Below are 26916 nucleotides of genomic sequence, written 5' to 3' on the forward strand. Positions count from 1 at the left end.
GTGTTTGTCTGATTGTGTTTAGAGATATAGAATCATATGTAATGTGTAAATTAGCAATATGAGGATATTGAAAAAAATTGCTTCAATTTCTTAAAATAGATTTCTAATTTGTATTATAAGGGTGTATAGATACTTGATTTTAAGTCAACAAAATCAAATTATAGCTGTTTAGTATTGATTTGCCAACCAATCAACCTGTTTTTTTTTTAAAAAAAATCTTTTTGCTAGTTATTGCGATTATCTTAGTTATATAATAAACAAAAATTAATTTAAATATATGGTTGAAATCTTTATTTATTATTATTACGATAATACTATAGGAATAAAACTCACATCTATCAGTAGCTACTAACCTTTATTCCTTTTATAAGATATAACTGAAACCTTAAATAATTCATTGGTTAATAACATTAACCCATTTGATCTCTAACTACTATATCCTAACATTTCACTTCTTCTATATATCCTCATCGATCCTCTCCACCTAATCATATTCATCTTTTTAATTTATAAAAAAACAAAATGGCAAATCACTCCTACTTTCAAACTAAATCATGTATCATTCTTGCTCCCCAAAAATCAGACACCATACGACAGATATCTCTCTATCTTTTTATCTTTTTCATTGAGGTTGATTCTTTTGTTTCTTTATCTCTAGCTTGTGTAAAACTCTCTTTAGGAGAGCATCGACTATGACAAAGTTTTTCTTAAGACTCGTCTCTTGTATCTTTATCCAATTAGTCTACAAATATGATGAAGTGTAGATTTATAAGTCCAAGATTTTGAACTTTTTGGATAAAAGCCCTGATGAACTTTACAACCTTAATCATTAAAAGTCCAACATGGATAGACTATCTAACAAAATTATTTTTTTTTTATTTTAACCTTATTTTTACTTAGTATTCAAGCTATTTTCTATCTTTTTGTGTTCTTTTCTGTTTATTTTTTCTTTTATACTTCTTTTTTTGTTTACAATAGTTATCTTAATTATCTATAAAATTTAAATATGTATATGTTTTCATAAAATACAATTGGTTTTATTTTTTCATTAAAATAAATAAATAAATATAAGAAAAATATTTTTACCTATCGTTTATTTGCTTTATCGTTAAAGCCTTAAACTTTTATTTCATAAGATTTTTCTTTATATTTTTTCTTCTTTCTCATACTATTTCATTAATCTATTTTTTAACAACACACGTGCATAATGACATGGTTGTTACCATATTCATTTCTCAAATATGCATCAAATTTTCCGACGTATAGCCAGTTCCAATGACTGTTATAGGTTGAAATATTCAAAACCGAAAAGCGGCTGAAAAAGTTCTAAAATTGAAAGGCGTAGCCACCATCGTTTTCTAAAATTGGAGCAAGATAAGGCTCTTGATTTGTTACGCTGAAAAATTTCTTAAAATAATTTCTAAAATCAATGTTCGTTCTTTATATTTATACTAGCTAATCAACCCGGGTGATTACTCGGACATGATTAGGAAAATATAAATAATTTTTTTCATATTTAACTACACTTAAACCAATTATAAACTTTATCATACTTAGGCTAATATATCCAGGTAATAAACTATCAATCTCACTAAACTTTTTATTTTGAGTAAAAGACATATGCCTTTGAAATAAATTTATTAACAATAATTAAAAGAATACAATATGCTATACACATTCACATTACGATGAACCTTTACACTTCAAATACTTAGCAATTTTTTGCTGAACATAAAACTACTAAACTAAAACAAATTACATGCTCTGTAATTCAGAACAGCTAATGCAAGCCAACTCAAAGCAAATCACAGTCCCCTTTGAAGCCCATAGCTATAACATCTTCACCAGCCTTGGTTCACATTCTTGCAGTGTTTCTTGCAAAAACATTGAAACCCATCTCCATATTTTGAGAGCCTCTTTAAGACCCATGAATAGATTTTGGGGTTGATGGGTGGACCACGTCCTCTAACAACAGTCTCACTCCCACCACTCTCATAGTCTCATGGTCCTCATGGAACATGACAAGCTTAACTCCGAACTCCTTTGTAACCTTTATCCGAAACATCCTTGATCTCCTCGGTTTTGGGAAGATCAAAACCAAAAAGAGGACGTTTTCCACTGACCTCAGCTAGAAGCCATTCTTGGCGCCTTTTATACCACTCACGATAAGACCTAATTTCTTAATGGTGAGTGATGCATCAAGGACATTCTTAATCTCTTCGTACATCCGTTTGCGAGTCTCCAACTGAAACTTTGATACATTTTGCCAAAGAGAATAATCGAATATATAAAGAAAAGAAGATTAAACCTATAGACATGTAAAAAGTAGAAACAATGGAAATTTAAAATATAAAGTGTTATGTGCAAGAACACTTATTGTCAATTTACTGATGAATGGATCGTATAGGTTGTTTTAATCCAAAGATGTACAGAATAAATTTTTTTGCTAAAAAGGCAGATACATTCCCATAATAATGCACTTGGCTTCAAACATGAAAATTGGATTCTGGAAAGCATATACGGGAAACTATTTAAACAGTAATGTAACTGGTCCAAAAGTCTCAACCGTCACTTATATGCTTTGTTTTCGACTTGTTGAACACCTCGGATGCCAACAAACATTATATTATATGTATGTATATAATAATATTCCAACATACTACAATGAACAACATTTATTTATTACACTAACACATTAATACATATATTTATATCGTCTTAAAGCTTGTCAAATACAGTTCCTTTACCCAAAAGGTTGTTGAATTAACAACCACAAAGAGCTTTTCTTTTGCTATTAAAGAGAACAATCAGACACTCCGACTGAAAACCTGTATCATCTTTATGAATAAAAATGCAACCATTATGATACATGGCCCATTTTATAATGTTTTGGTTTCAAGCGATCTAATAATGTAACTTGAGAGGTCGAACCTTGAGTGGCTATGGGTATGGAGTGCCAAATGCGTCTAAAATACAATAATACCCTGGATTATATGGTGAAACTGAGGTTCTCATAGCCAATTTGTAGTTAGACATCTAAATGCATATTTATGAAGATGAATCAATACCTTAACATCAAGCAGTCAACTTTGGGGCTTGGGCGCTGATCTAACAAATAGTTTGTAAAATCAAAAAACAAACCTACAATAGTCAATTAAAAGGTTAGTACTTAAAAAGTTGACAAGATGACGATACTGATTATAGTATTTTAAGATTATCCCGCTTAACTTCAATTTGTTTCTAACTATAAGAAAGTCCAAAGAGTTACGGATTAAATTACTTTTGCATCGCATATAATAAACCTCGATCGATATGATTCAATATTTCAAATGAGATGCCATCTAAAATAAAGAGAATAGATATATAGAGTATAGAGAGAAACTTACAATCAAAAATATATTGGGAGACTTGCTCCAATAACTCATGTGTATGTCTTTCTCTAAAGATGTATCTCTTGTAAATCTGATATTTTTAAAATCTCTATGAACAAATGACATTTACACCATGCTCAAATACTCGATCATAAAACTAACTTGACTATCATCTATATATACAGTTTCAAGCCGGAATGTTTTCTTGAACGAAACTACATGACCCAAAGTTAAAAGACACAAGAGTCTGCTTCTAATTTTTACATCATGGTACAACACTGTGTGTTACATGTAAGGCGTTAAAAATATTGATTTTGACATTATGGTACAACATTGAGTAGGTGTTTTTATTTCTGATTCCCACTTGTTCCAATTTCTCATCTATATACAAATATATTATTAGCCCCAGTTAAAATACGTCAAGCTATTTTTTAATGTCAACTATTCTCCACGTGTCGTTCGACCAACCCGATGAATTAACGTATTCTTGAAATTAGATAGCAAGTGATCAGACGAACATATAAACCCAACGAATTAACATATTCCTGAAATCATTTAATTAACAGTTAAACCATCTACCTTCGCCATTAAAAACTTGAATTTTAGAATAACTAAATTGAAATGATTACTTGAGAGGGATTTAATCATATGATTTTAAAATTGAAATCGAAGAAGATGAATCGATTAGTGGATCGAACGATCATAGGAATAAGAACCTTCAAATTGATATTAAAAACCCTAAAAAAAATGTAGGTAGATCCATGTTCGACATGATAATTCTATGATTCATAGAGTTTAGAATACGAGATTATTAATATTTTGATGAGAATGACGGGTTATGAATAGCTTTTGAAAAAAATACATTTTATTATTTTATTTATTTTTTGATCGAAAAAAAAAAGAAAAACATTTGATAGAAGTTTTTGTTAAGATAGGGGAGAGTTTGCCACCTGTCAAATTTTTAATTTTATCAAGAGGAAAGATAGGAGATTTTACATAGAAAAATAACATTATATTATACTTTATATAATATACTAGCTAATAAACCCGGGTTCAACCCGGGTATATTAATTAAAATTCTTTTTAAAATATAAAGATAACTATATATGACATAATAAATAAATTAAAATCTTTTTAAGAAAAACTATGAACATGCCACATAATATTTTTTCTAGAAATATACTAAATTAGTTAACATAATTTATATATATAAGTACCTATTGCATTAATAAAAATAATAAAATACATTTTAAATTTAAATAGAAATTTAAAATAAACATTTAATGGATTATTTATTTTTAAAAATGTTCAATAGTAAATATGACATCATAAATAAATTAAAATCTTTTTAAGAAAAAACTATGAACATGCCACATAATATTTTTTATAAAAATAGTTTTAAAAGACAATCCTTTTTTATTATATATAAAGATTTTTATGGCGATTAGTTAGAAAATCACAAAATTGTATAATACTCGTAACGACATGTTGACATGGAAGCTTGCTTGACAATCTACTAATATATATATAACAAGGTCCTAAATTCTTTTATGAAGAAATAAGGACCGTTAGATGAGTTCAAACTTTTAATTACAACCCTTAGATCTAAATAATAGTACCATTACCAAATTTAATATTAAGTAAACACAACATTAGTCCATCTACTTTGGATAATTTACACTTTTTTGTTTTCCATCACTAATTTACAGTTTTCACCATTAATATTTAATTACTAATATTAAGAAAACACAATATTAGTCCTTGTATTTGAAATAATTAAATTTTGTATATTTAATAAAGTATGTATATACCTAGGAAGCAATAGATCGATCGATTAGTGTAATATGTAAACATAATGAACTAATATATATACTCATGCATGTATGAGTTTATATTGTAACCATATTATTAAATTATCAAATCGTTTACAATTATATTATATACATTAAAGGTCTTTTAAATTATCCGACTATTATTTAACTAATATAGATAACTATTAATTTATTAATAAAAGAAAAAGCATGTCATTCACTATATATACTAGATACTAGATTAAACTCGTATGTTGTGCGGGATAATTGAGAACAAAAATATAAAAACAATAATTGATAGTTACATTATTATTCATAGTTATGGTAATATAAAGAACTATCAGATTACGACTGATAAAATAAAATAAAATTATAATTTATGAATATATTATATACGCTAAGTATAAAAGTAAGACTAATGAAACATAAATATTTAAATCATAAAAGTCTTTCTCATGGTATATAATTATTAAATATAATATAATAAATACTTTTCAAAAAATAAACATAATATAATAAACAATCTTATTTGATAAAAGATAATTATTATTGAATTAATTAAAAAAAAAAGTAGTATAATATATATCATGGTATATAATTATTAAATATAATATAATAAATACTTTTCAAAAAATAAACATAATATAATAAACAATCTTATTTGATAAAAGATAATTATCATTGAATTAATTAAAAAAAAAGTAGTATAATATATATAATCTTTGTACTTATATATAAAATGGAAAATTAAATATTAATGATTAGGATTATGATTAATGATTATGATCAAAATTGATGATAAAGATTGTACATGGCAACATAGATATAACAATTTAAATGAAAAATATGACACCTCTTTAAAAATCTAATGTGACAAAAAAACTAAAAATGTCACCTATGAAACTATCATCTCTTAATTATATAAAGAGATTGAATACATGGTATATAATTATAAACACATAATGAGTTTGAATTTTTCATTACATGCCTTAGATTTTTTATTAACTTAGTTTAATTTCGTACGCATATTTAAATTTCAATGCAAGAACAATTACCTTTTATATATTGACAAAATATTACAAGAAAAAAAATTAAAAAAACCATTTTTGATGCAAATAAAACTTTACATAACAATACAATTGTATTTTAACATGTTTTATCTATAATTAATAATTATGTTATTCTTAAAACTTATTGTGTTTATTTCGTGTATTTATATTGTCTCGCGTAATATACAAAAAATATAATTTTACTTTTATATATACAAAAATACGATTTTCTTAAATAATTATTAACCAACTGAGATATTTTATTTCATTTAATTAACAGTTGCTTATGTTGTTGATCCTATCAAATTGAAAAACTTATTACTTGACACTTTTTAATAAGTTATTCATTATATGTTTTTCCTAATAAATCTACAAGTTGAAATTTAGGGTCTCTTATAAGATTATATTATGAACTTTCAAATCTTAATTATTGTATTATAATTTGCTTTTACATAAGTTATGTTAATTAAAGTAAATATTAAAAGTTTAAGATTTTAATTTCCTAAATATTTTAGTTTTTAAATTTGTTACATAAATCCAATATTTGTTTCAAATATTATTAATATTAATAATAAAATTCAACCATGATTTTAAAAATTTCTAAAAATTTAACTATAAGTGCATATTTCGAAACCTCAATATATTGATGTGAAATTAATTTTAAAAATTTCAAAAGGTTAACTATAAACATAAAAAGTAAACTTTCAAAAGGTGAGCTACTGGTAAGGTCTTAAACCTTAAGGAAATCCATAAGGGTATAAATCACACTTTCAAAGTTTGTATGAGTGGATAATTAAGAGGGTTTTCAATAATACTGGGTTTCATCTCAGACATGCGTCGTTCAAATGCTAACTACTTTTGTTTTGTTAAATTTTCTTTATATGTATATTTATATAAACATTAAACTACGTGAAAATTGTAAAAAATGACCAATATAGTTACACTAATTAAAGAGAAGTCAAATCCATATAGAACTCTTATTTATATTCCGCTAAACAAATCTGTTTATATAGAATTTCAAATTATCACTTGACACAATAATTTGAAGTGTTACTAATTGTTTATAGAAACATAAAATCATGAAATTTTATGGTTTTTTTTTTCTATATAAAGACATACATTAACAACAAGATACTAATTAATTTACAACTTTGGCACCATGATACTAATTAATCTATTTTCAACATCTTTTATATATGGTTGTCAACGTATAATATTGTGAAACGATAACTTGTCACTAATTAAATATGTTATCTCGCGTATTACGCGGGACAATAATCTTTATTTAATATTTTATATGAAAAAAAAATGGTCAAATGCATAATCTTAAAAAGAAAACGCGGTAACACGAAACCACCGATCTCACTACCTCATTTTGGCGGGATAGATCAACCAATATAAATTCACCCGATTCCTAAACAAAAGGAAAAAAATAATTAAAAATATGCAAATTAGGGCAAAATCAAACAATAATAACAATAATCGAACCGCACTCACCGGCCGTGAAAGCTTAATCCGATTAATCGGGAAACGCCGCCGATTCCTCCCCAATCGCCAATCCCTTTTATCTGCTCCCATTCAGGTTTTCTTTCTTTTTTAAAAAAAAAATTTTAAATAAACATTTTTGTTGATAGTAGTTGTAGAAAATGATGACTGTGGTGAAATTAGTTTATATAATTTTGAATATTTTGTAGGTATTTTCGGGTGCGGTGAAAGATGAAAATGGAGTAAAAGGGGGAGATTTAGTAGTAGCAGAGGAAGGTATTTGTGGAAATGGAAATAAGGTTGGGAGTTTGGGCGTTGAGAAGGTTAGTTGTCCGGTTTGCGGAAATAAGATTCGAGGTGAAGAGTATACGATTAACTCTCATTTAGGTATATATATATATATATATAGGGCCATATATATAATATGTATGTATATGTATGACTTACATTCATCTTTCATTTTAGTAGTTTATATTTCATTTTTAGGATTAGTTAAGAAGTTTAGGGTGTTGTAGTTCCGACCTGCGCAACTTAATAATGAGCATTTCTAGGTCGTTGAAGTGATTCGTAGACGATAAACGATGATTTTTAAACAACAAATTGTTAAAGTATACTGCTTGGTTAGTTGGTTGTGTTTGATTCACATTTTGCCGTGTAAACTTCAAGTTCACGAAAGTCGTGACACAACTTAATTAAAGACGTGAGTTAAGTATGTAGAAGTAGTGAATATCTTTATGAAAGTTGTGATTCAGCTCTACGCAAGTTTTTGTTTCTTTTTGGTAGTGTTAAAGTTTATCAGGTTTTTCTGATTTTTGAACTCTGTTTTGATGCTGTTTTAATTTTCTTGCAACTCTACTAAAATTTTATGGATGTATGTGGTTTTCAGATGCATGTTTAAAGAGAGGAACGAAACGGAAGTTAAGCCAGCAGACGCTTCTTCAGTTCTGTTCTAGATCCAAATCTCCTGTTTCACTTACCAATTTAGATGACACAAAGACAAACTCAAATAGTGATAATGACGTAACTGGTTCAAGAGAAGTAGGTATTGAGGAAACCGACGATATCATGTCTGAGACATCTTCAAGTCCAGACAGTGTTCCGCTTGTGCATACAGATGTTTCAGCAGAAACCTCAGTGTTTGAGGACATAGTTACCATGGGTGTTATAACTGAAATTAATGATGGGAAGGTCAACTCCCCTTCACTGATCCCTGAAATTGAGGTCTGTGAAACTGACAGCCCCAATTCAGATGATGAAATATCTGGAAAGTTGCTTGCAACCTTCATTGTTGGCCGAAGGTTCAGTGAATTAGAAGAATTACACGCAGAAGATAAAATATATCTTTGTCGAGATCCTGAAAATACCAAGGACCCTAATGCCGTTAAGGTTAATCTATTTGATGTATAATTTACATTATGATTCTAGATAAATTGCAAATGTTTAAGAATTACATGGCAATTTTCCAGGTTCTTTCTTCAGAATCTGGATGCAGCAAAATGCTTGGTTATATACCTCGAGAGCTAGCTGAACATTTGTCGAAGTTAATGGATATATTTGGCTTGAGATTTGAGGTAGTATAGCATTTCTCTTAACTGATTCCAATGCAGTTGTTACTGATCATATGTCATAACTCGTTATGATGGATTCCTTATTATCTCCATGTTATACCTCCTGTCCCCTTGTTCCGTCTATCACTGCATCTATGTGTGCTTACCGATCATATGATATGAAGTTATGCTGTATTGCACCATAAGCAGTCATTTTCCAATGAACTTTTATTTACCACTGTGAATTTGATACCTTGTTAGTTTCTAGCTTGCATCACATTATGATCTGTATGCATATAATTTTTTGAATTTGTACTTTATTCTCTGCTAGGGCCCAATCCATTAGGTAGAATAAACCTCGGACTTGCCTTGCTTCATGGTATTCAACTATTCATGACTAACCATAATCTGTTATAATGTCATTATGTTTCATCATATGATAGCATTATGTGGATGTAGATATCAGGAGTTTTCTAATTTTAAAGGTACCTGGCACAGTGTGTAATGTGACGTCATATTTTCAATTTGCATGATATTTTGCAATGGGGCTGTATTGCAGGGTTGTATTGTGTTGGTTCCTGAACATTCTCATGCTGCTGTCCCAATTCAGATTTGGTGTCGGGAGAAAATTTCTACTACTGAATTAGAATGTGAAAAAGTTCAGGTTTTCAAGTCGTTGTGTCGACATGTTATAAGCGCTGCCAGTTTAAGTGAGGCATTCCCCCTTGGCATGGTTAAGTACCAACATAATTTTTGTCTGCTGCTACAAGAGGTTCTAAGAACCGCTCCTCATGTTTTCACATTTGAAGAAAAGACGTTTTTAGGTGCCTATATTGTACCGTTGTTATATGTATGTTTGTTTCTACTGACTTACTAATATTAAGTTTGCATGTTTTGTGCTTGTAGAAAAATTTCTCTTGCTTTCTAATGATAGTCAAAGGCTCTTTATTCGTCTTTATACACGGAAAGGTAAATCAATGTGTCTTATTGTTCTATAATGCTTTATTTTTTGGCATTTCATTAGTTAGTCTTGCTGGGTAAAATCTGTTTGTAAAGAAGTTCAATGCAGCATAAATCAAAGTACTACAAATGTCATGCTAGGAACAACATTGGAATCACAATCAGCTTTTTACACGAGTTACACACATGTAAACACACATTAATCTGTAGCACTTAAATCATTTATAATAAGATTGTTTTTTACAACCAAAGTAATATCACATGTTGTTTGAACACATTGGATATTTTATTAGAGTTGAATGTGTGGATGACTTGAAGGTAAGGGAATTGATTGAGATATCTTGTTCTTCTTAACAAGTTCATGATCGGAGTCTCGGACTATTTATTTTTTTCTAGTTCTATTTCTGTTTTCCCCCTTTTCTCATGATATTGGAGAAGTAATTATTTTGTGACATAGAAAATATTTACAGGAGCATCTATAAGAATTGGATATTCTTTTGATATTATACTATGTGTGAGCTCAACTATCTATACTACTTTATAAAAATTATCACACTCTCTCTTAACACTTTTCAACACTCTCTTTCATAAAAATATCCCCATGCGAAATTACCATTCTACCCTTAATGAATTAATTAATTCACTCTCTTTTTTCATCAACTTAAACATCTCCACTTACAATACCTATTAAATCTTTAATGAAATAAATTACAACATAGACTCATCAACTCCTAAAATAATTACACTACCCTTTTTACATTATTATATTTTTACAATAATAACCACACTGCCACCACCCGTCACGCCACCACCACTACTAACCACCGCTGCCACCACCATACCGCCGCCAACATCACACCGCCGCTACCACCACCACCGCTGCCACATTGCGCGGGTAAAATGCTAGTTCATTATGTATGTTTTGGCATATGCTTAAGCAATTTTGTATGTGTGGTGTGGCGTGATAAAATGTGATTGCTGTTGAATGGCTCAGGGTAATTTATGAGTTGATGTCTGTTTTACAAGCGTAATACTTTGATTTTGTCAATTTGTATACTCAGGAGATATGATTAAAGTTAACATTTCTTACTTCAGGGCCATGGTTTCGGATGTCTAATATTTCTTATGCTGAAATACTGGACTATCAACTTTCAGTGAAGGAACTCTCGGGTAATTTAATATCTCATGTGAAACAGTAATAGCTTTTCACTGTTGCTCCTAGTTGTAAAGGCTAGTATTCATGTATATAGTTTTGACGTTGATGAGGTTGTGTATCATGTCATCATGCAGAAGCAGGTTATGTTTGTTTCGTTGAAACCATAAGTGAGTTACATGAAGATGATTTGGAAGGGATCTTGAATGTTCTTACTGTTGGTGAACTGCGTGAATTGTTATCAGTAATTGATAAGGTCTGCGTTAATGAAATTGTTATACTTAGCTGTATCACTGTGGAATTTCTTTACTTAGATAAGTATCTAATGGGGTTTTATTGATTAGTATAAACGGTTTAGAAACTTTTAATCAAATATCTTTTATATATTATATTTTACATAGAAATCGAAGGAAAGCGGGCAACAAGCTGCGCTGCTAATTCTTTTTTGTATAGCAAAACTGAGGCGTATAAAAGCTACAACTATAGATCGTGAAGTTATAACGTTTTGGCTTGTCAGCATGTTCTACCAATATAATTTCAATGCTATCAATATCAGCATAGTCTTCTCTTTAGTCTGATTTTGGGCATGCCAAATCAATTCTTAAACTAGATTGTCATTAAATTAAAATTACTATCCACTAATGGAGCATTCCGGAGGGGTCCTCCTAAATTTGGTTGATACTGTAGTTGTGCTCCTAAATTTTCCTATTGGCTTCTGATGACCATACAGTAAGAGAACTACTGTGCGGACAGATACGGGCCATAAATTGTTATCACCTAAATCTGCTTTATGTTTCCCTACAGAGAAGTACTCAACTACCACACTAGCAAGATATTTCTATCTGAAAAAAACTTGAGTACTAGATTTGAGCGAAGATAATTTTTTTTAATGAAAAACTCAACTCCTAAACTTAAAATCCCGCATCAAGAACTTTGTTTACATGAATGATGGCTTTTATAACCGTTATCATTCCATTCTATAGTTTAAACTTTGTTGTATAAATGAACATAGTTTCCTTTATGGTTATTGTATCATATTTCGAGTTTGAATATTCTTCTGATAAAACTGATTTTTCTACAGAAACGTAGTCACACTTCACGAAAGCAGGATTCCATATCCTCACTTCTTTCTGCATTTGGGAATGGATCAAGGTCATCTCATGATTTTTCAAGTTCTCTGCTCCATTCATGTTCACTTTCTTTCTTCTTTTAATTACAACCATGTATACTGCAGGTTACTGCTAAATAAAATGGTATTGGAGAAAACAGGCTCCTTTATTCGTATTTCTTTAGCAGCTGACTCCCTAATTTGGCGTGTTGAGGTAATTTATTATGACAATACTTTAAGAGGTTATTTGGTTAAGTTTCAGGTTAGATTTCAAATGTTTATCAACAATGGATTAAGTAGATTGATAAAAGTGTTTTGGGTGACGCATAGGCCATAGCCATGACTATGTTTTGATGATATTTATGGTGAAGTTGAAGGAGCATTTGCCTCTTAATTAGGCTTGCAGTGTAGGGTGGATGTTAATCTGAATATTTATTTAGCCATGGCCTCATATATATATATATATATATGAGGTTAAGTTAGAGCCTGTTACACTACTTGCTCACTATAATTACATGATGTTTAAGGTGTTTTTATGATACTTATTCAATTAAAAACAGTTTGTTTCTCATGCGATCTTGTCATGTATGCTTCCTCTTACGGGTGGAACTTTTATTCATGAGAATGTGGGATGGTGATACTCACATCTCAGTTTTTTGATGAATTTAATGTCATTGTAACTAGAGGCACCATTTAGTGATGAGATGGCAATTAGAAAATATTTAAAAATCCATAAAGTCTATTCTATACTCCTAGTGGATAAGGTCATCAAATCAATATAGTGTGGGACTTTGTATAGTTAATAACTTCTCTTTGATTGAAATTGCTTATGGTGAAAATATCCATATGATGGTTTGATTCTCAATCGAGTTTATATCCATAGTTTCAGGTTAAACTAGCACTGTAACTGTAATAGTATTAAAATAAATTTAACCGCCCACCCGTACAATTTGAAAGGCTAGTTGAGTGGTCATGATATTTAAGATCAATCCCCACCTGCATCTAAAATAAAACATTTCTTAATTGGCTCATTCAGTTGTGAAGAAAGGAACACTATATCAACTAAAACATTTTTACCAGCTTGAAACTTTACTTTTATAGATACATTCCTGATATCTTTCTTTTATGTTGTTGCTATGCAGAGGCTTTTCTTCTGTAATGGAGAGCAAGATCTGTCAGCATTTTTACTCGTGGATATGGGAATTGTGAAATATCCAACTTACAATTGTGTTGTCACTGACCAGATATTTTCCAGCCGGAATGATCTACTATCTTATGAAGAGGTAAATGTCTAGACACTCTCACATATTTTAGGTATTATGCAGCCTTTACTAAACTTATAACTGGTGGTGAGCTGTCATTAGGCTCTTGAAGTGGCACAGGTCATGGATGAATCTCTTGAAGAAGATGATTCATCAATGGTCTTGAGATGTATTGCAGTATCTGACTCTCGCATATCCACTTCTGCCAAAGAAAGAATGCAATTCTCAACCTCTAAACAATTGTCTGCACCCTTTCCATGCTTTTCATCTTTATGGATCTACTCCAAGGTGGTTCTGTTAGGTGTTTCTTTTCTTGAGTCTGAACGTAGGTATGGGCTGTGGTATCTTTTTAATAGACATGGCGATTTTGACCTATTTACTTATGATTGGGTCAATTTGGTACAGTTCAAACAGGTAACAAAATTATCTTTTAAGGAAAAGGCTTGAAAGCTTTCCAAAGTGTATTTTATTGTACATGGAACTCTTTAAGTCATTTTACTTTGTCAATTTTTTTTAAGTGATATAGGTTTGTAATCACAATTGTTTTCTAGTTACTTATAAGAGAATGCAAGGTTTTTCTCAAAAGAGTGTTCTCGGTCAACCTAGCACAAAAAAAAAACCAGTTATCCGTTTTGACCTGTTACCCAACTTGTCAATTTGCCATATTTACCTCGTCATATTCTGCATTGTTACCCAATCCAACACATAGCCAACATTTGTCTATCTATATGTATTTTGTATCTGACTGTAAGGGATGAAATATTTTACCTTCATTTAGGTACAATGATGCGATAGAGTTACTTAAGCACCTTTTGCTTAATTTTGCTGATGATAGAAGAAGGGGTTATTGGACACTGAGACTGTCCATTGATTTGGAACATCTGGGTCGTGTCAGTGAGAGCCTGTCTGTTGCTGAAGTTGGTTTAGAGGATCCATGGGTTCGTGCTGGTTCAAGAATATCATTGCAAAGGCGAGTACTTCGACTGGGAAGACCTCCAAGACGCTGGAAAGTTCCAAGCTTTTCAGAGTCTGTTAAAAGGAAGATCCCTGAGGTTGTTACTGGTCAATTTGATTTCTCATCTGGTATATTTAAATTACTGAAGTGTCATCAGTTATTAGTTTGTAGACATGAAATAATGATGTTTATCGACTTATATACTTATTAATGGCTTCATTTGGGTTATTTTTAACTCAAACAAATCAAATGGCCAAGTTAAAAAAATATCTAAGAAAGAACAGGTCAAATGGGCTAAACAGGTTGAAAGTTGGCAAAGGGTATTTATTCAAAGATTTAGATTATTGTGATGCTGGTTTTCAGTTTTTTGTAGTCCATGCAACAGTTACTTGTAATAAATTTAGAACATATATGAAAGTATTTCCGGGTTAAACCATTGTGATCCGACCATACTAAAGATTGAGTAGTTTCAAATTGTTACCTAACATCCTTCTCCCACTGTTACCACCTACATATAGGAGATTCAATGTTATATGTTGTGTTCTTATTTCTTTATTTAAAAGGATCTTCTGTGCAACTACTATCTAGGTTCATGTTCACGGTAGGCCACTCAACTGCAAAACTGGGACCAAGAGCCGGTTTTATGGTGAAGATGGAGAACAATGTGGGGTAGAGCAGCTTGCTTTGCAGTATTATGCGGGAGAACAAGGAGGTGAATGGCAAGGCGTTCATTCAGAAAGTGGCATTTGGCTGACTGTTTTCGGACTTCTTATGTGGGATGTCATCTTTGCAGATATGCCAAATGTCTTTCTTACCAGATTTCAGGTATTGAGTTATAGTAACTTTAAGGTACAAACTACAAAGGTTTCATATTTTTAGTTTATTATGTGTTGGTGATTGTTAGAAATGGAATTTTGACCTTAATGCATTTGGTACAAGGTTAATACTGCATTTGCGCTCGTGATATATGAGTCAAACCATGCTTTTTTCTCATCAAATAATAATAAGGATGTATAATCTTCTAACTAAAGTGTCTTTTGACTGTAAAGTGTTAAACACAAACAATTACTTGAACAGTATAACTATGTTCGTAGTTTTGGCAAAAATCAGCAGTATTGAAATGTAATACAATATGAAGTTCCAATCTCAACTTTCCTAGAGTTGGCAATTACAACGTATGTACTCTTGAACCTGTAGTTTTGGCTTGTACCTTTTGGCGGGTTAATGGGTAAAATAAAGCAAAGGTTAACAATGAGATGTTTAACAGGTTGGACTTGGACAGGGTCAAAAGGTTGAACAAAAAGCAAGCTGTTTTTTGAATGCATACAATCTTCTACACTGCTTTAGTGCCATATTTAAAAAAATGTATTATTTTTTTTAAAAAGTATTATGGAGTATTATGAGATTATTAATATAAGTTTTGTAATTTTATTCAACATGTTTATTATATGTAATTTTTTTCTAAAAACAATGTTTCAGGTCATCCTAACCTTATCTGCACAAAACTTACCTATTTAGAGCTGAACCTGTTTTGACTTGTTACCTGAAATCCTGTTTTGTCACCTCTACTTGTGCATATGATCTTATCTGATCTTGGTTTTATATCCATTGCAGACATCACCCTTAGATTTAGACACTGATTACTTTTATGAAGCTAGGAAAAGCATTATAGAACCTCTACTAGTAAAGATTCAGGAAGGCATGGCTGAGGAAATCCTTATAACTTCGTGGGAGTCCCATTTGGGAACATCATGTCAAGGTGTTAACTGGAACCGACATTCATTAACTGAACTTCGAGCGGTTGTGTCATGTATAGGTGGCGGTTGTCTGGCTTCCATTTGTCGACACCTGGCACAAGATTACAGGAGTTGGTCTAGTGGCATGCCAGATCTGCTGTTGTGGCGTTTCCACTCAGATTATAGTGGTGAGGCCAAGCTCGTTGAAGTCAAAGGCCCCCGTGATCGTCTTTCTGAACAACAACGTGCATGGCTTTTGTTCTTTATGGATTCTGGATTCAATGCTGAGGTTTGCAGGGTGAATCCTCCTATTCCCGAAACCAAATAAGATTATTACATATTTTTTGGTGGTTTGGCCAAAATTAATTATACCTGCCAAACCATAAAAGTTTGTATGGTTTGGTTGGGTTAGCCCTCAATTACTCTGCCAATGGGATTGGGAGTTTATCGGAGGGGTGTATTTGTATTGGATTACAGAATAGAGCATCAAACCAGCTATATAATTATAGGCCGAATTGAATCATTTATATTTAGATTACATTTTTGATAGTTTCATGTATCATGTACAGTATGTAAATGTAAAATGTCTCATTGATAGTACCATATTAGGAAAGGAGACGAGTTTACCCACTTTGTATTTTAATACTTGTACTAATCAGTTAAGGGGCTGTTTGGTTCACCATAACGTGTATTCTTTTATTTAATATATAGTATTATTTATCTGAAAATACTCAACCTGTAAAACTAATCTCATCGCTGTTCTCATCATCGTTGCTGTTAAAATTCATGTATAATATGAAGAAACTGGAGTTATCATGTAATTGGCAGTGACATTTAAGAAAAATCTATGGCGACTCTTACATATTACTTAAATACACCAAAATACAGTACGGTGTTATCATGTAATTGGTAGTGGAATCTAAGAAAAATCTATGGTGACTCTTACATATTACATAATACACCAAAATACAATACAGAGTTTTGGTGTATAACATGGTAATCGATTAGTGGCAGTAATTTAGCGTATAATGCTAATACATATACATATACATATATGTAAATATACAAATATATGATAATTAGTTCGAAGATGCATGAGTATAAAGTTAACCATTCACTAGTAGTCACTACTCACCTATTGCATGAAAACCCATGCTTTCTTGTTATACATATGAACAACATACACCTTTTGTTGTCTCACAAGCTTTTAGACACTTGATGATCATTTGTAAAACATATACGTTGCCATATATCCATGTCTCAAAATCCAAGCTTATTATATACGAGTAGTATAAAAAAAAGAATATCAAAAATCCAAAGTTATTGCTGCTCTAGTAAATGTAACTATGAAAAACAAATACCTATATACATCTGTTATTTACATTTTCTTTTTTGTTTTTTTTTGAACATTTTTTTTTGTTACTCTTCATTTTACAATCTATTTAATGAGATGTGCAATCACATTATCTTTTTGTTTTTTGTATGAATACGACTCAGAGAATGATAGATATTAGATAAATGTAATTCTTATGGTACATGATTAATGATTAAAGAGATACAAGAACTAATGGGGTCATGTGTTTGTAAAATGTTACACCCACATGGATTTGCCAAGCACCAACCTTGCAAAACTATGTGCAATTTATTGCCAAAGTTTTACAATCTTTGAATCTTCAAACCCTTCATTTATTTCCAAACTTGTCTTCATCCCCTTTTGCAATTCAACACTTTCGTCATACCCCACAAATTTTGACCCATGTTACTTCACATTCCATGGTGGACCGGGCCGGTTAGCCCATGCCGACTTCGTACATTGTGGGGTCGGCCGGTTGGGAGAGAATTTCAAACCATAGTCGACGTTTCAAATGGTTACTGTATAATATACTTGTATCGTATAGTCTATACGGTCTGTTGGATATGTATGTACATATTTAGAAAATCTCGTGGTATTTTTATTCATATATATACCTGTTTGCTATTGTACTTATACGACGATCAAGAATACTGGAAGGCTACATATTTGACATGAGCTTCATTTACTTGTTATGTCTGCAAACAACTTTTGCACCAAGTTTCTTGATGTTATATATAATGCTTTTGTGAGGCCATTTAAGACATCAAACTCTGTGTTCATCATCAAAATAATAAAACACAAAAAACCACTCAAAAATTCTCCTGTTCCCTCCTAAAACTAAAGTAATCAAGTGAATGATCATCTCTGTTGATTTGGACACTTTCCTGACACAGTTATTAACTCTTTAGCCCATTGTGCTTAAACCATGCATTCCTAAGCCCTTTCAAGACATCAAAACTCAAGCTTTTTTAGCAATAACAAATTCTCACTTAAGTACTTCAAAACATCTCATATTCCCGCCAAATACTAAAAATACCAACAGAATGATCAACTTTGGTGACTTGTACAGTGTTCTTACAGCCGTAGTACCTCTATACGTCACCATGTTTTTGGCTTATGCGTCTGTAAAATGGAATATTTTCTCACCACAGCAATGTGGGGGAATCAATAGATTTGTAGCCATCTTTGCCGTCCCTCTATTGTCTTTTGAGTTCATTTCAAGAATCAATCCTTACAAAATGAACCTAAAATTCATAGCAGCCGACTGTGTTTCAAAGATTTTGACGCTAATAGTATTGTTTCTTTGGACAAACTTGTCTAAAAAAGGAACCTTAGATTGGGCTATCACCATATTTTCACTTTCGACACTCCCAAACACACTTGTTATGGGAATCCCACTTTTGAAATCCATGTATGGTGATGATAAAGAATCAATCATGGTACAAGCGATTGTGTTGCAGTGTATAATATGGTACACATTGCTTTTGTTCTTGTTTGAGTATAGAGAAGCTAAGAATTTGATAATGGTTACATATGAAAAAAATAGTAGTGATAGTAGTATTAGTGGGAATGATGAAAGTTTTCAGGAAGTTCAAGAAAGGATGGAGAGGAGTACCTGTAATGGAGATGATATCGTTAATGTGATGCTTTCCATGCCTTCTAATCCACACATACTTCAGAGTTTCAATAGGGTAGCACCTGCAATTGCAACTGCAGTTGAAGATTATAAAAGAGGGTTACATCTGTTCATTTGGAGATGCAGATGTTGCACTTCTCCAGGTAAGACTGGCAGGTTGGGTTGAATAGGTCTTTTTTGGTATGAGGCAAAGCGGGTCAAACTGGTTTGATCGTAAACATATTTGTTCACAATCGTACTTCATAGTAATACGGAGTATTAGCCATTGTGCCTAATATGACTAAACAAACTTGTATTAATCTACCTTTTTGAAAACATGGAACAGGAGGCTTTTTAAAATTAAGATCTTCGACCCGTTTCTTCACTTAGGAAATTTTTTTCTGTTTACCCATTTGAACTACTAGCGTCAAGAAAAAAAAAATCAGAATCGAAGCCACTCATATGTAAATAATTGCCACCTTTTTGAAATGACACTTGCATTAAACAGGTGTACGTGAGCCGTCAGTAGAAGTATGCAACATAGAGAATGAGAAAGCGGAGAGCGTTGATGAACCGAACATAATACAGTCTCCAGGATCACCAGAGATGTTAAAGAAAATCTTGAAAATGGTATGCTTTAAGTTATTGAAAAACCCGAATTCATATGCAAGCATACTTGGTCTGAGCTGGGCTCTGGCTTCTTGCAGGTATTTTTTCACTTGATTCTCAGGCATTTGTGTTCTTCGCTGATGATCAAAAATTCTTGTATAACTTTATTCACCGTGTCTATGCACAGATGGGGAATAAAGAAACCACAGATTCTCGAAAATTCAGTTACCATTCTCTCAGATACAGGCCTAGGAATGGCTATGTTTAGTCTAGGTATGAACAAAACCAAGTACTCCTTATTATATTCGACCTATTAGCGAACAAATTGGTTATGTATTATCTTTAACAAGTCAAAGGCGTAAATTGGCTATGTTTAGTCTAGGTATGAACAAAACCAAGTACTCCTTATTATATTCGACCTATTAGCGAACAAATTGGTTATGTATTATCTTTAACAAGTCAAAGGCGTAAAAAAAAAAGTAAACTAGATTAAACAAATGGATTGAAAGTCGCAGTGTATTTCTAGAGCCACAAATCATATTTGACACGTTGATAGTTTATATGCAAATTAAAAAGTCTGGATGGTAAGTTTTTTGTGTCAATCCAATCCAGTCCGTTAAAACAAGAAAAAAAAAATCTTACCCATTTTGATCCATTATCCGACCCACCTTTTTTGCGATCTCTGACTACTATCATTATGAACTGTTCAAGAAAACAGCTAACATTAACTATCAACGTTGTTGAAGGTCTGTTCATGGCTTCACAACCAAAGCTTATAGCCTGTGGGAACAGATTAGCAGTGTATGGAATGGTTGCCAGGTTTGTAGCTGGACCGGCTGTGATGGCAATTTCTTCTATAGCTGTAGGTCTAAAAGGCACCATTCTACAAGTTTCTATTGTACAAGCTTCATTACCACAAGGTATTGTGCCTTTTGTGTTCGCCCGAGAGTACAATCTGCATCCAGATGTTTTGAGCACTGCGTAAGTCACTCACATATCACTCTTACTTGTATATTCATCTTACAGCATTACTATAGGTTGAAACAAAACTGTTGATATATTTGATTACTACAAATAAAGTGACTTTTGGCCCGTTTCTTTCTAAAAAAACCTGTACGTCGACTTTAAGTATTACTGATATCTTTTGTTCCTTGACAGGGTGATATTTGGAATGATTATCTCTTTACCTATCACAATGCTGTATTACATATTACTAGGACTCTAAGTAAAGCAAACATGAGAAAACTGAAATGGAGGAAGAACTGATCCATGAGTTCTCATCAACATATCAAGAGAAAGGCATATAATCTCTAAATATGTGAAACAAAGTATTTTAAATGTCTTGGTAGTATGAGTAGCACAATGTCTTAGTGCCGGGGGCTATTGTTCTACGGTTTACACTAATTCGCTAACGTTGTTGTACTAGTTAGTTATCACTGTATGCTCTTTGGCAACAAAACTGAATTATATAGTCATTTGGGTCCATATGGTAACTGTAACTTATTTCTCTATATTCTAAATTGACCGCTGATTGAAATGATTTTTGCTTCGTATTCTCCTCATACTAAGCATCTCTTATCTTCTCACACCATCTGATTCGGTTTCATAAACTGTAAAGGGCTAAAAAACAGAAAAAAAATAAAAATATGACCTTCGTTTCTCGTATGAGGTTGTTTAACCCCCCCTATGAATGCATAAAATGTAACATCTCCTGCCATCTATGCATCACATCCCCCTATAAATGCATAAAATGCATATTAACTAGAGTCTCCAAAAGGCGAAAATAACATTTTCTAAATTTTGAATGCGTTTTCAAAATTTGCATTTGTTTCCTAACAATGAGAAACTCTATTATTTTCTAAAAATTTAAAAATGCAAAAATATTTTCTACAACTAAACGAGTCCTTTAAAATTACTAAAAATAGCCAAAATTATTTTGAAACCTTTAAAAATCGTAAAAATGTAATCATTATTTATCATTTTGCGCGAATACAAGACTAATGCTAAAAAATTGATGCATACTGGTTCAGGTTACTTTCAATTCTTGTATGAACTAGAAACAAAAAAGATGATGATGTAACACACGAACCAAACTATAAAAATCATCAAGACAATTTAAGTACGTTAATGACAAATAATTCGGTTTGTAGGCCCCAAAACTCCTTCCACAATTAGCCCAGCAATCACAACTCAGTAGGTTGGATTTTACATCTTAACTTACTTACTAGTGCCAACCAACATATCCAGATTAATGTACAACTACAATTGCACAGTCTACAACTCGCCTTAGGTTCATTGCTCTAGATTTAGCAATGTGTAATCTTTAGGAAAAAAGCTTGCTTACAAAGTGAAGAATGTCAATTAAAAGAAAAGATGTTATGTTTGATGCCAACAACAACCTTCTTATACATCTATTCTTATCTAGGCATTTAGGCAGTTGAGTTTAAATATATTGTTAGAAAAGATTTTTTAAGAAGTAATATATGAATGACATAATGTCAAGAATTTATGTTCTTCCTTTTAATATAGGATGTTTGAGTAAGTCAACAACAAGAAGAAGGAACACAAAGATTGAACCAAGCCAAGTTGCAACAAGAGTGGATTTGGAGGGAGATAAAAAGAGGTCATCATCACCAATGGTGAAAATCAAGAAGTCTTGGCATTCTGTTGCTCCAAGTAGATCTTACATGTCTAAGGCCATGGACAGAGTTATCAGAGTTACATGCAAAGGTTTTAATAATATATTTGGTATGTGGAATGAAGCATTGTATGATTTTTTTTTTGAATGACATTGCATGATTTATTTAACCTTTTATTTTATGTATTAATTAGTAACGGTTGTGGGGTGGACGAGATGGAAGGCCTTCCACCCGAGGTCGTCGAGGTCGACAGATTACAAGAATCGGTGTGGCTACGGGGTGGAGTGGCCGGGTGGATTAGTCCACCTTGCTTGAAAGAAAATTGGGGTGGACGGAGTCATTTATTTTATTTTGTTTATTTATTTTTTATATTATTGGGTATTAGGGTAGTATAAGACATAGATTTTGGGTGTTGTCAGGTTTAATTTTAGGGGTTTTTATATAAAAAATACTTTGTGTAATCATGATGTGTCCCTGATGTGATAGTAGTGTAACTCAAAATTTTGGTGTATACCATTTCTAATGCTCACAAACTATAACCAAATGTTGTTAACCTTGTTAATTGGTTGATTTGAAAACAATTTAAGTACTGCATCAAAATTTGCCCCTATTAATCTACATACAACTATAAAATTTTAGAATTTGGGCCACTCTTTATATGTCTAAAGCATGCTTTAAAAGCATTATATTTATGCATTAAAAATTTGCACATAAGTAATTATTTTTTTAAAATAGGATATATATGAAATTTCCCCAACAAAATTTTGATAGGTAACATCATGGGTGGCCCAACATGAGTTCGAATTAGGCCCAGGAGAGTCAGCCGCTTATATCTATGTGACTCTGTCCATTGTCCAATAAACTCACCCTCTCCTAGATAATTAAGAGTGTATTATATGGTAATCGATTATGAAAGCTTCAAGTATGTCCGGTGGCACACATTTGAGTTTAAAATAGTTCCTTCTTGCTTATTTTGGTCTCATTTTTCGGTTTCAGCTTACAAAGATATGGAAGACGTTAAAGTTGAGAGGAAGAGGGAAATGGAAATCGGATTCCCAACCGACGTCAAGCATGTAACGCACATAGGCTATGATGGATCAACGACTACAAACCCCGAAAATAGTTGGGATCATTTTCAACCATCGGAGACACTCTCTTCCCCTTCGGTTTCTTTAAAACAACTTGAGCTTGCGTTTGCCGGGCAGCGTGAGAGGCAGGACCCCTAAAGGCTCGTGGCATTTGAAATGTAGCTAAAGTTCAACACAATATACAACAAATTGAGAGTTTTGAGAATGTAGTACACAAACATGGAAGGACAAAGAAAACTGAAAAATGGGATAGTCTAGTGGTGAAATATGTTTTTGGTTTTGTTGGGTGTCTCATGTCTGATTTTGATTTTGTTGAGATTGTTTCATTTGCACATATGTTCTATAGAATCTTACTGACCTTATACTTTTTAATCTATCAAAATGCAATATAAATATAACAATAGTTAACGAAGGAAGTGTAGACCAACACATGAAAATCAGTAGTTATGACTTATGAATTAGAATAATTTAAACATATTATAAAACAAGGGATCATGTATTGTAAAACAAATATTAGATTAAAATAAATAAACAAGATCTTGACCTTTAGATCATGGTTGAATTAATGCATTAAGATTCATGAAGCAATTGATGCACGATAATTTTTATGATGCACGGTGATTTTCATTGAAGAGAAAATATCTTATTGTTTTATTTGTTTGTGTTAAAAAAAAGAAGGAAAGAGCCGTTTATATGGTCAAAAGAGATGTTGGCACGCAAATCAAGAGGAAAAAGTGAGTGGTCGAGTGCGTGGTGTGACCACGCCGTTTGACACCACGACGCGTGGTGGAGCGTTGGCGACGGTGTTGAGTGGTGGTGCCGCATCCACTACGCACCCATATTCCATCCGTTGTCAACCCCTTAGAAAAACCCGAAAATCACAAATGAACTAGGTGAAAAAAACACTCCATAGATTCCAGAATAATGAAACACAATGCCAAAACCAATCTATCATTGATAGGCTTGCTCTAAAATTTATCATATTTATCATATAATCAATTAAGGGCAATATTACAATCACGATCAATAGTTATCAAATACAGTATATGTATTTATAATGTCAAACACGAAAGCAAAACCTTTATATCATAGATTGTTTATTTAGAAAATTTTCATATTAAATATATTTATACTTCTATAATCTATTATAAAACATATTGCACTTCATATTTTAGGAAATTGAACAATATTTTCAATATCCCCATATTGTTCATAATTCATACATTACATCTAATTCTATATCTTTAAAAACAATCGGACAAACGCTCTTCTAAGATATAACACACAGTTACTTCATTCTCTCATTCCTATTTACACACACGCATTTCTCCCCCACTGTTTTGTATTATCATCACCGTTTAACCGTCGCAACGCGTGGGCACCAACTCTCGTATTTCATAAAACAAGCTAACTCAATATTTTAAGTAAATTAAACATTTTCTTAAATATTCCTAAAATACCCATAATCACCCATACACAATCATATCGTTCTTTCTCCCACATACATACACACACATCAACACCACCACCACCACCACCACCACCACCACCGTTCATCAGTCATCACCGTCAACAGCCGCCCCACCGCCACCACAACCCGTCACCGCCACCGTCATTATTATACCGTCACATCGCCTGGGTATCTTTCTAGTATTTATTTAGAGGACATACAAAAATTAGGTTGAAAGTTTAATTACCATATCAGATATATTTATTTTGTAAAAAAATTAATAAAAAACAAAAATCGAAAAACATAAAAGCCAAAAAAAAAAAATGCCAAACTTGAGAAGATGTGAGTTTGTACCAGTGGCGGCTTAAGGTTTTTTGAGACCTCAAACGGTATTAATTTTTGAGGCCTAGTTCATTACCATAAAAATTAAAGTAAAAGAGAAAAGTAAAAAAAAAAGTAACTCGATTTTTATTATAAACTACTAGTAATAAAAAAGATATGGATGTTGATACCAAAATCAATAAGGGCGTGACTATAATGCAAATTATATATCGTAGTTAGTCCAAAATCCAAATATTAAGGCTGCATTCTTGAGTTTTTTTTTTTGTAATGAAAAGAAAGGAAAAGATAAGCAATTTCACCTTTTTGCATTCTTGAGTTTTTCTAACAAAAGAAAAGAAAGTGTAGGGAAGGAAAACTTAGTGTTTTTTCATCCCAAAACTTTCTGGCCATATTTGGCTTGATTTGGAGGGAAAAGAAAGTGCAGGTGGTGGAAAGCGGGTTTCAGGTGGTGGTTGCGTGGAAATGGTGGTTGCAGGTGGTGGAAAGAGTGGTTGCAAGTGGTGGTTGCGTGGAAGGGATGGTTGCAGGTGGTGGGTGCAGAGGGGTGGTTGCTGGTGGTGGTTACTGGTTGTAGGTGGTGGTTGAAGTTATTTTTTTTTTTTCTTTTACTTTCCTTTCAAACTCAAGAATGGGTTTTTTAAATGTATTCTTCTATCTTTTCTTCCCCTATCCAATCTTCTCCTTTATTTTCTTTTAATAAAAACCCGAGAATGAAGCGTAAGTCAAATATACAGAATATGAAAATATTGAGGCCTCGAAAATTTGGGGGCCTAAAGCAACCGCCTAATTCCATAGTACTGTTGAGCCAACTCTGGTTTGTACTTATGCATGGTTTTGTAATGGACCAAATCAACTATTCGACATCCGACTGGTTCAACGGAACCGGTAGTCGACCTGTGTTTTTTAACAAGTTCGGTTTATCAATTATCCCCACTTAAATATATAGCAAAAATGGAATGTTTTTGAGGCGCGGATATTCAATGTTACCTCATCCACCACCTTGGGAGCTCCTTACCACTTACCCAAATTCTATGTATTGTCTAATATCCGGTCTAAATATTCTTGATCTATGTACATCAACTTAAGTTATCTATTTTAAATAAGCTGATCAATCATTTTATTAATATTTTTACAGCAAATATTCTGATTACCTATTCATCAAATCAATCATAAACATTATAAATTAACATGACACGATGAGCCCATTGCATTAAGCAATTTGAGAGCTGACTTTGTAACTATTAGTCAAAGTCAACGTATCAAGAAATGCCAAAGAAATAACCAGTTAACTTCTAACTTTGTACATCAGTATTTATATATAAACATGTATATAGTGTGTTTTCTCACACACAAAACAATCACAAGAAAATAAATATAAAAAA

The 26916-nt window shown here is 32.0% G+C and overlaps 3 protein-coding genes and 1 long non-coding RNA gene across 4 annotated transcripts; 3 read left to right on the forward strand and 1 right to left on the reverse strand.

The window, feature by feature from the left end:
* The first annotated feature begins 7660 nt into the window (after positions 1-7660).
* Positions 7661-17116, forward strand: LOC122583030 (fanconi-associated nuclease 1 homolog). Its single transcript, XM_043755467.1, has 15 exons — positions 7661-7813; positions 7926-8103; positions 8603-9102; positions 9183-9287; positions 9823-10087; positions 10170-10232; positions 11319-11393; positions 11514-11632; positions 12458-12528; positions 12611-12698; positions 13627-13767; positions 13849-14075; positions 14525-14798; positions 15290-15526; positions 16316-17116. Exons 1-15 carry the CDS (start codon positions 7676-7678, stop codon positions 16763-16765), a joined length of 2931 nt encoding a protein of 976 aa, XP_043611402.1. The 5' UTR covers positions 7661-7675; the 3' UTR covers positions 16766-17116.
* On the reverse strand, positions 13389-14579 carry LOC122583031. The gene is made up of 2 exons (XR_006321301.1): positions 14515-14579; positions 13389-13948 (listed from the first exon to the last, which is right to left on the reverse strand). It is a non-coding gene; the product is annotated as an uncharacterized LOC122583031 (long non-coding RNA).
* A 1423-nt stretch (positions 17117-18539) lies between the features above and the next one.
* LOC122582119 (auxin efflux carrier component 7-like) lies at positions 18540-21555 on the forward strand. The gene is made up of 5 exons (XM_043754478.1): positions 18540-19570; positions 19915-20113; positions 20203-20288; positions 20762-20996; positions 21174-21555. The coding sequence occupies exons 1-5, from the start codon at positions 18835-18837 to the stop codon at positions 21238-21240; spliced, it is 1323 nt and encodes a 440-aa protein (XP_043610413.1). The 5' UTR covers positions 18540-18834; the 3' UTR covers positions 21241-21555.
* A 920-nt stretch (positions 21556-22475) lies between these two features.
* Positions 22476-24069, forward strand: LOC122583936 (CRIB domain-containing protein RIC4-like). Its single transcript, XM_043756309.1, has 2 exons — positions 22476-22763; positions 23651-24069. Exons 1-2 carry the CDS (start codon positions 22499-22501, stop codon positions 23878-23880), a joined length of 495 nt encoding a protein of 164 aa, XP_043612244.1. The 5' UTR covers positions 22476-22498; the 3' UTR covers positions 23881-24069.
* Positions 24070-26916: the final 2847 nt, after the last annotated feature.

Source organism: Erigeron canadensis, chromosome 9 (assembly GCF_010389155.1).
Source record: "Erigeron canadensis isolate Cc75 chromosome 9, C_canadensis_v1, whole genome shotgun sequence".
Taxonomy (NCBI): Eukaryota; Viridiplantae; Streptophyta; class Magnoliopsida; order Asterales; family Asteraceae; genus Erigeron; species Erigeron canadensis.

Bases quoted from the DNA above. Each gene is read 5' to 3' on its own strand.
- LOC122583030 (XM_043755467.1), top strand. From the start codon at position 7,676: ATGCAAATTAGGGCAAAATCAAACAATAATAACAATAATCGAACCGCA. The intron at 12,529-12,610 runs GTCATCTCATGA...TGTATACTGCAG, and splicing joins GCATTTGGGAATGGATCAAG to GTTACTGCTAAATAAAATGG. The intron at 13,768-13,848 runs GTAAATGTCTAG...AGCTGTCATTAG, and splicing joins ATCTACTATCTTATGAAGAG to GCTCTTGAAGTGGCACAGGT.
- LOC122582119 (XM_043754478.1), top strand. From the start codon at position 18,835: ATGATCAACTTTGGTGACTTGTACAGTGTTCTTACAGCCGTAGTACCT. The intron at 20,114-20,202 runs GTATTTTTTCAC...GTCTATGCACAG, and splicing joins TGGGCTCTGGCTTCTTGCAG to ATGGGGAATAAAGAAACCAC. The intron at 20,289-20,761 runs GTATGAACAAAA...ACGTTGTTGAAG, and splicing joins AATGGCTATGTTTAGTCTAG to GTCTGTTCATGGCTTCACAA.
- LOC122583936 (XM_043756309.1), top strand. From the start codon at position 22,499: ATGAATGACATAATGTCAAGAATTTATGTTCTTCCTTTTAATATAGGA. The intron at 22,764-23,650 runs GTATGTGGAATG...TTTCGGTTTCAG, and splicing joins AGGTTTTAATAATATATTTG to CTTACAAAGATATGGAAGAC.